The 9,370-nt window shown below is 50.6% G+C and overlaps 1 protein-coding gene across 3 annotated transcripts in view; it reads left to right on the plus strand.

Annotated features, from left to right (window-relative positions):
- The window catches only part of GJC1 (gap junction protein gamma 1), a 24,810-nt gene extending 18,561 nt beyond the window's left edge, over positions 1–6,249 (plus strand). For 2 of the 3 annotated variants that reach the window (XM_057385615.1, XM_057385616.1), the window contains exons 2-4: positions 2,362–2,475; positions 4,404–4,476; positions 4,610–6,249. In XM_057385615.1, the coding sequence (XP_057241598.1) occupies positions 4,629–5,810 (1,182 nt within the window). In that variant the 5' untranslated portion in view covers positions 2,362–2,475; positions 4,404–4,476; positions 4,610–4,628 and the 3' untranslated portion in view covers positions 5,811–6,249. The remainder of the gene's footprint in view (positions 1–2,361; positions 2,476–4,403; positions 4,477–4,609) is intronic. The other variant, XM_057385617.1, reaches the window with a different exon arrangement.
- Positions 6,250–9,370: the final 3,121 nt, after the last annotated feature.

Below are 9,370 nucleotides of genomic sequence, written 5' to 3' on the forward strand. Positions count from 1 at the left end.
GCTGAGGAGATGGTTCTGAAGCTGTTTGGGATTGGACAGTGTGGAGTGAGGCTGCTTTAACATCCACCTGGTGCTCGCTGTCCTGCCCTCAGGTGCCTCCATCTCGGGGAAATGGGGACATTGCTGGAACTTTCCAGCTTCCTCCCTGCTGTCCGTGCCACATTTCAGCTGTCCCATCCCAGGGCAGGATTTTGAGGATTTTACAGTAAGTGCTGCTTGTGGGGCAGTTCCTTCCTCCCTGAGTGGCAGGAGGCTGTCGCTGTAAGAGGAAAAAGCTGAAAGGAGGTGAAATTTTAACTGTTTAAATTCATAGTGAACCTTCCCCATGGGCTGGGCAGAGGAGGGGGCACACCTGAGGGGCCATTCCCTGGCTCTGTGTGAACAACAGCCATGTCAACTCCAGCAATTCTTCACCTGAAGCTGATCTCTTTTTTCCCAYGTACCTGCTCCAAATTCTTCTTCATTCTCTCTGGGTGTCAGYGCCTGCAAAGCTTTAATTCAGGAGCCAGCTTGCTGTCAGAGATAAACCTCCTGATATTTCAKCATGGATCCTGCCCGCTCCGAGGAGCCTCCTCCGCTGGAAGTGCCGAAATGAACTTATGACAAATACAAGGAATGAAAGTCTCTCTCAAATGCACTTTCTGGCATGACTTAAATTAGCTGAAATTGCTGACATTCTGCCTTTCTCAGATGCGTGTCAGCRTCCATAGACTTTCCTTTCAAACATTGGAAAATTATTGAGTTAAATGTCGCCAGAAACAACAGATGCAGGAGCGCGGGTGTACGTTGGGTGAAGGTTACTGGGATGTGTCTGGGTGCTGCAGCACGTGTTGGGAAGGCACAACGAGCCCCTCTAACCTTGGCTGAYCCCACAGAACGGAAGGATACCACCCTCATTGTGCTTGGAAGTTGTTGGGTTTGTGCTGCATTTCATTTGGATGGGCTGAGCCTTTCCAAGWTTTAATGACTTGGTCATTTTGCTCGAAGCAAAACATTTCCTTAAAGACCAGGAAGTTCTTTGCCTGCTCATAGGTCCTCCCATGTTTGTCCCAGCAGCTCTGCTCAGGACTAGCACTAAATAGGCTTAAGTGACACTTTCTTGGCGAGGAGAATCAGCTCTTGGGCAGCTTCACAGCTCCCCAGCCAGGACCTGTTAATTGGCAGGTCCTGGTTGTTAACCACAGGTTGGATAAATCCTGCTGCATCCCAGGGCTCTGGGAACTCCAGCACACATCTGTCTGTGGGTCTGGCACTCTGTGCATTGATACAACCGGTGGAATTTGGGTTGGGAATCACAGGAATAATTCCTGGGTTGTTGTTGCTGCCTGGCTGCAGGTAGAAAATGCACCTTGAAAAGCTGGCATGTACCTTGAAGGAATTTCTTCAATGAGACGTAGCAGCTTGTCTAAAAGTAAAGATTCTCTTACTGAAACCTGCATTCATTTCCAACTTCCCTGTCCTTAACTGCTGAGGAATGTGACAGTACATGAAAATTTAAAGGCTGGTTCCTGCTGTTCCTCCAAATTTACATTGGCAACAGTGGTTAATTAATTTCCAATTTACTTAGTGGTTTACTTTCAGTGAAAAGTGGGGCCCTGATATTTTCAGGGAATGAGAATTAACCCCTTCCTTAACTCCTTGGGGTTTTGTCTGTTTTTCAGTTGATGAATCACGTTGTGTCAGTGGGGACAGGGCTGTCCTGTCAGTGCCCAGAGCAGTGTGGTGGGAAGAGGCTCTTGGGGCCCTTCCCCTGTGTAACCCCCCATTCCAGATGTGGGGTTCACCTGCCTTTGCTGCCCTTTGGAGATTCCTCAAGCACACGCAGGACMCCCAGGCTGACTCTGCCCCTCATCTGGACTGGAAATTCAGTGGGAAGTGCAGAGTTGGGGGTGACTGAGGTGCTGTCTCATGCCAGTAACACAGAACTCAGCTGGCAGAKCTGGACTTGGGTGAAAGTCAGCTGAAATGGGGCTGCAGAGCCCCTGCTGCAGGAAGGGGCTGCTCTGGGACTGGAACCTCTGCTCTCTTTGCCTGTTAAAAACATTTAATTTCAGCCAGTGCTCTATGGAACAATGGCAACATGGTTTTGTGGAAGAGGAGCTGGGATGGAAACCTTGGGAGGGTTGGTTGCATGCACYTCTAACAGCTGCTATCTATGGAACATATCTGATTCAAACGTGTCTCTTTTTGGGGCTGAGTGCAGGTGGCCTGTCCACCTGAGTGAGGGCTGGGGATTTTTRTCTTAATTGGTAATTTTGATGACACATCATGATCCTGATCCGTTTCTATTGGCATTCACCTGCATTTCCTCCTGTGTTTCCCAACTAAACAAATTRATCTCTCTAAATCACTCACTTTTAGGCATCTTCCCTGTCCCTCAGCTGGTTTTGAGCCTCCTGTRTCCACTCTCTGATGTTGGAGCAACTGCTGAAGGATGCGGCCGCAGGCGCCCAGGGCTGTCTCGCTAACAAGGAGGTAAGATCACCCTTTGTGGCTCCTGATTGCAGGTGACACAGCCAGGGGTCACATCCATCACCTCTGCCATACCCCTGAGACCCTGATCCTTCAGGAGCCTCCTTCCCTTCCCTGTTCACTGTCACGGAGAAACCTCTGTTGTTACAAAACCCTGCTGTGCTGGTCCCGAGCTGCCCTGAGCATGGTCCAGGCAGTGGGGCTATTCCAGGAGCCTCAGCCTCTCCAGCAATCTGTTTTTCTGTATCACTGGATGCTCCCATCTCCAGTTTTCAGCCTGCAAACTCATGTCCCTGTTTCATCAGCAGCTGCTCCCCAGCCGAGCCTGGGAAGATCCAGCCTGGCTGCCAGGGCTTTGCAGAGCTGCTGTAATTATGGAACTGATCTTAGATCTAATGTGGGAATCATTTGTCAAGACCTGTGTTGCTTCTGATCCACTTCTATGGCCTTTTTTAATGCTCTCCTGTGCTATTTTCTTCTCCCACTGTCATGAAGTGATMAATCAAATGTCCTGCACAGCCCATCCACACCATGTCCCTGCTCTTGGCTTTTCAGTGAAACACTGAATTCCATCAGAGGGAGATTACATTTGTATCCTTTAATTCTGCATTACTTGAATCTCCTCAAACTTCATTATTTTGCCTATACACGACCCTGTGGTTACATGGAAGAAGTTGAACAGTTCCAAGTACTAGTTTTGTGCCAGTCCCCTGGAATTTCTTCAGGTGTAGAACAAATCCCCTTTAAGATCAGAGTSCTGGAGATTTGTCCAGTTCTGCATTCAAGATCTGTCACCAAATGTTCAGATGTGAAAATTTCTATTAATAATGTTTAACAAACTGATATTTGACATCATCAAAGGTATGAAAGATGCCTCATCCCTGTGCTCTAACAGTGTCCAACMGTTTTTCCTATGTTTTACCAGTTTCTCTCCTTGGAGCTCCTGGAGGGTCTGCAATGTTGCTAGGTTTTGTTTCAAGTATTGCCAGACAGGAGTTTCTGAGGATGGGATTTTTACTGTTAGGATTACAAATCTATCMTGGARTGGTTTGGGTCRGAAAGGACCTTAAAACCCATCCAATSCCACACCTGCCAKGGRCAGGGACACTTYCCACTGTCCCAGGSTGCTCCWAGCCCYGTCCAGCCTTGAACRCTTCCAGGGCTGGGRCAGCCACAGCTTCTCTGGGCAACCTGGAATCCAGAGCCATTGGAATTTGGCAGAGTTGCCTGTGGCAGGGTGGACCCTGTGCCAGCCCCGCTCGGGAGCGTGGCCAGGCCCGGCAGTTCCGGCGCTCGCTCGGCTCCTGCCAGCGCTGTCCCTTCTCCTCTCACTGCCCCACCATTCACTTCTGTTGAGCAACTCTTCTAAAASTTTTGACAGGTAACTCTTTCTAGCCAGGTTTTCACTACAAAATCCACACTGAGCCTGGGGAGGAAGGTTTTCAGCCTCCCAGAGGGACTGAACCCAAATCCATGCACAGGATAGTCCGAGCATAGTTAAGACTATGCTCGGACTGCCTAGCCCTGTCCCTAGGCTGGCCCTGCAGGTGACACTGCTCAGGTCACCAGGTTGTCCTGCCTTTGCATCACAGGTGGGCTGGGCCATCCCTTCCTGAATCAGGACAGCTGGCACCGCCCTTGGAGATGATGGTGTCTTCTGTGGGCTGTGGTTGAGACTGGGATCACCAGCCCAGCCTGTAACAAGTGAAAATAAATCCCCCTGTCAGTTGTGGGATGTGGCCAACAGCACCCAAAAATCCCATGGGCACTTGTTTTCCCTTCCACTGTGTTTGGGAACCTTCAGCTCCACTCCGAATGTTTTTATCAGCCTGTGGCACACAGAGCAGCCCTGTCTCTGTCTTGGGCTGGGGAGTAGCTTTGGCAGCACATTTTTTAGTGAAATGACACTGAACTGCTGCTTTTCCTTACAGCAGATTCCTCAAAAGCCTGCGGAGGAGACGTAGGATCTTCAAGCAAATTCTGGCCGCTGGATCCCGATAGCAGGTGATGATCACAAACGTGGATGGGTGTTGGGTGTAAAAGTCTGGAGTTTCCAGACTCTCTTCATTGAGTTTGCATCGTTTAGGCTGGAGCTGATAAACTCATAAATATTTGGGGGTTCTGTTTGTTTTTTTAGATAAACTCATTTGACCACCATGAGTTGGAGTTTTCTGACCCGCCTGTTAGAGGAGATCCAGAACCACTCAACCTTTGTTGGCAAAATCTGGCTGACAGTGTTGATTGTGTTTCGGATTGTCCTAATTGCTGTGGGAGGAGAATCCATTTATTATGACGAACAAAGCAAGTTTGTGTGCAACACRGAGCAGCCTGGCTGCGAGAACGTCTGCTACGACGCCTTCGCCCCTCTCTCGCACGTCCGGTTCTGGGTGTTCCAGATCATTCTGGTGGCCACRCCATCGGTGCTGTATTTAGGCTATGCCATCCACAAAATCGCCCGGATGGTGGAGCACAGCGAAGCCAGCAGGAGAGCCAGGAGGAGGAGCTTGCCCCTCCGCTGGAAACAGCACCGGGCCTTGGAGGAAGCTGAGGAYGACCATGAAGAAGACCCGATGATGTACCCAGAGATAGAGGTGGAGAGCGTCCGTGAGAGTAAAGAGAAGCAGAGCCCGGCCAAAGCCAAGCACGACGGGCGGCGGCAGATCCGCGAGGACGGGCTGATGAGGATTTACATCCTGCAGCTCCTGGCCAGGGCCCTGTTTGAGGTTGGCTTCCTGGTGGGGCAGTATTTCCTCTACGGCTTCCAGGTGAGCCCCGTGTTTGTGTGCAGCAGGAARCCCTGCCCGCACAACGTCGATTGCTTCATTTCCAGACCGACGGAAAAGACCATTTTCCTGCTGATAATGTACGGGGTGAGCTGCATGTGTCTGCTCCTGAATGTCTGGGAGATGCTCCACTTGGGCTTTGGCACCATCCGGGACACGCTGAACGCCAAGAAGAAGGAGCTGGTGGACCCTGGGACCTTTAACTACCCCTTCACCTGGAACACACCGTCGGCTCCCCCGGGCTACAACATCGCGCTGAAGCCGGAGCAGATGCAGTGCACGGAGCTGTCCAACGCCAAGATGGCCTACAAGCAGAACAAAGCCAACATTGCTCAGGAACAGCAGTAYGGCAGCAACGAGGGCAACATTCCCGCCGACCTGGAGATCCTGCAGAGGGAAATCAAAGTGGCTCAGGACCGCCTGGACCTCGCCATCCAGGCTTACAACAACCAAAACAACCCCAGCAGTTCCAGAGGGAAGAAATCCAAAGCGGGCTCAAACAAAAGCAGTGCCAGTAGCAAGTCAGGAGATGGGAAGAACTCAGTCTGGATTTAACGTTGGCTCCGTTGATGTGTTGTGGTTTTTTCTCCTAGTTTATCATAACCAGCAGCCCTGTGAATAATGGCTTCCATTAAGGGAATATTTGACTCTGGTTATTTTCAGGGATACCGTTGGCTCGTGATTCAGCCCCTGGAAAGGGTTTATACACTGACTCTAGGACTATAGAACTTTATTCTTTTGTCTTCCAAGTCAGGAGACAAATAGGTATATTTAATTCATTCTCATTGAACGGTTTATGCTGTATGTACAGTATTAYAGTACATTTATTATGCACAATTTTTTTTGTATTTGTACACTGGATCTGATGTTACACTTTTTATATCAACAAGGACAAAGCAATGGGTAGCTGTTAGCATTTTGTTAATTTTATTGTTGTCTGCAGTTATGTCATTGTTCTTCCTTGTTTTCCAAGTAAAACTTTTTATAAAACTTTTCCATGCTGCGTTTCCGAAGTGCCTTGAACATGCAGAAGTGGAGGCTCCATTCTCCAGGCAGCTCATGGATGCAAATCATGAGCGGGGAAAGATTTGGGAAACCTCTGTTAATGGTGCTCCTGACTCTGTCCTTTACTGAATTAGTGTGCTGCTTGCAAACTGGAAGTGTCATCCCATAAGCTCCTGTGTCCTACAGGCTCTTTCCCCTATGGAAAATGACTTACAGGAAAAATGTGGGTGTGTGTGTTGGGAGAGGAGTGGCAGTTGTGGGGCAGAGAGGGCTCAGGGCTCCCTGCACACTTTGTGCAACAGGAGGGAGGAGACACTTCAAATTCCTGCAAAACATCCAGAAAAAACTGAATGGGAATGAGTGGGTTCAGTAACTCCAGATGTTCCTGTGACAGCGATGGGAAGGGAAGTTTGTGAGGCCTCCTGTTGTGTAACACCCTGCGCCCCTGGGCAGGCAGTRGAACCTTTTGGGGTGGATTCCTGTCCTCTCCCAACTAATAGGGTGGGTGGAGTCCTGGTAACTCGGTGTCTGTGGAATCCCCTCCCTCCCCCGGCAGCCGGCACACACGAGCTGTCTGTGTGAGGCTCCCAGAGCCCTGTGCACAGCAATGATTCTGCCTTATCGCAGCCCCTCTCCCTTCCATTCTGTCCCAGGCATTTCGTTCAGACACAGCAATATGTATAATTTAGCTTTCTGCTTGAGAGACCAGTCTGATCTGGCATTCTGTGGGTTTGGCATTAAACCTGAATTTACAATTAGCAGAAGGGGAGTGAGGGACCGATGCCTTTGGCTCTGTCTTTCTGGCAAGGAGCCGGCTCGACTTGGAGAGACGCTGATAAATGTCTCTGCTTTCTGCTGCTATTTATAATGGATTCGGGACCTTGCTCTGCTCCCTTTTTTTTTTTCAGGTTTCCATGTGTTTTAATATATTTTGGGGGCTTGTTTCCAGCAGGACTGTTCTCTTTCGAGGCTACCTCAAGTCCCTCGTCAGAGCTGGGTCAATAGCAGGATTTGTAGAATCACGGAATCCCAGAATGGTTTGGGTGGGAAGGGACCTTAAAGAGCATCTCATTCYACCCCTGCCATGGGCAGGGACATCTTCCACTATCCCAGGGTGCTCCAAGCCCTGTCCAGCCTGGCCTCGGACTCTTCCAGGGCTGGGGCAGCCTGGGAAGAGTGAGGAATGAGTGAGGGTCCRTGGAGGACACAGAAATCCCTGCCCTATTCCCATCCTCAGAACATTCAGGTGCAGTCTCCACATTAAATTCACTCCAAGGGGACCTGAGCATGTCTTTGCTGTTCCACTCTGCCCGAGCAACTTCCTGCAAATTATTGTGCTGAGTTGTTTTGGTCTRTTTTCCCTCGGGGACACCAGGCAGGCCAGGCATGGGTCCAGACTGTCCCCAAGCAACCTGGAGAGCCCCCGCTGTGCCCAGAGCCAGCACAGCCCCCCTGTGGGAGCTCCTCTGGAGCTGTGGGGACTCTGGGAAGGGAATTGCCCCCCTGGCCTTTGGCACTGCCCCCTGGCTGCCTCGGACAGCAGGCAGAGAAGTGCCAGGGTGGTGTCTCTAAGGAAGTGCGAGTGACCTGGGACGTGGGCAGCAAGTGGATGTGGGCAGGGATGGCCCGGCSAGCTGGGACTGGCTGTGTGGTCCGGGGGCAGCTCGTTAGTGGTGCTTTCCTAATAAAACAGTGGCCTGAAGAAAGTCACTTGATGGGCAGAGCGAGCTGGGAGTGTGGTCAGGAAGCTGCGTGGAAAACATGTCTGGAAATAGGAGAGAGAGACATCTGGAGCCCGGAGATAAACAGGGATGGTGGCTACAGTCCACTCATCACCCCAGCACTGCAGTGGCTCTGTTCAGTGTCCCAAATGGGTGACATTTAACCYAGTGTGGTGCTTTGGGAGCAGCCTTTGGCCAGTGAAAGCTGGGAAAATCCTTCTCCTCGCTGCTCTCTTCCCAAATTATTATTCCTGTTATTGACATAAACCCAGCTCCCACCTGCTGCTTCCCGTTTTTGTGTTATTTCCCAGTTAGTGACCTGTGTCAAGCTGTGGCCTCGGGGCAATCCCGTGAGCTTCTGCCCACCCAGTAAATCCCTGTTAGYGAGCAGAGTGTCCACAATATTCCAATCCCAGCGCTGGATTTGTTCAAAAAACACCAAGTGATGGAGCTGTTTGTGTTACTATTTTTATTTTCACTTTCACTGTGTATAAAGTGCACGTTTKGGTTGAAGCTGAGCGTGTGTTATGGGGTCTGTCCCAGCTCTGTTCTGGCTCTTGCTGGGTTTGGTTTGAGAGTATTAAGACTTGGTTTTTGCTTTTGAAGAAACAATATCTGCATTGCTTTAAAATGCTCTTGCTTTGGCTTCATGTAGACCATTCCCAAATAAACGTCCAGGAGAGACTTTGGGACAAAAAATGCTGGATGGAACTTGGRTTTGTGGTGACATTCTCTGGGTTTGGAAAAAAAAAAAATATATTAAATCCAGTGGATTACTCCAGTCTGAGTGGTATGGCTTATTTTTTTCCAGCAATAGAATATGAGGTGGAGGGAGAGGGATGTTTAATAATTTGTCTTAGAACCACAGTTTGGAATTTTTATGCATTTGACCTTGTTTTGGTCGATAAAGAGTCGGCTCAGAACTACCTGTGCCTTTTGCGTGGGAATTGCTCTGCGGGGACCAGAACGATCGCATGAAAAAAGGGAAAACCCACCAAGCCGGGAAGTCAGACCTTGGAAAGGGTGAAAAAGAGGGAAATCTGCATTTATGCATATGGATGAGCACGCGGGCAGTGCCCAGTGAACCGTGCGGGATTTGCTGCCCCAGTTGAGCCGCGGTTCGGGCGGCTCCTGTCACAGGGCACGGCCGGGTGGCGGTGGCTGTCGCAGGGTGGCTCCGCTCGCTGTCCCTGCTGTCCCCTCGCTGCCAGCCTGACCCGGGGCTGCGGAAGGAGGCGTGGAGTGTTTGTCCTGGCGCAGCTGGCAGGGAGCTGGGAGGGAGCTGCGCTCTGTTCCGGGGGGGAACAAGGGCTGTTTGTCCGGAGAGGGGACAGCGGCCGTGGTGCTGCCCCGCTCCCGAGCCTCTGGGCGGGAGGGGTGGCGGCCACC

Source organism: Malurus melanocephalus, unplaced genomic scaffold (genome assembly GCF_030028575.1).
Source record: "Malurus melanocephalus ecotype Western Australia unplaced genomic scaffold, MMel_1.1 scaffold_848, whole genome shotgun sequence".
NCBI classification, from domain to species: domain Eukaryota; kingdom Metazoa; phylum Chordata; class Aves; order Passeriformes; family Maluridae; genus Malurus; species Malurus melanocephalus.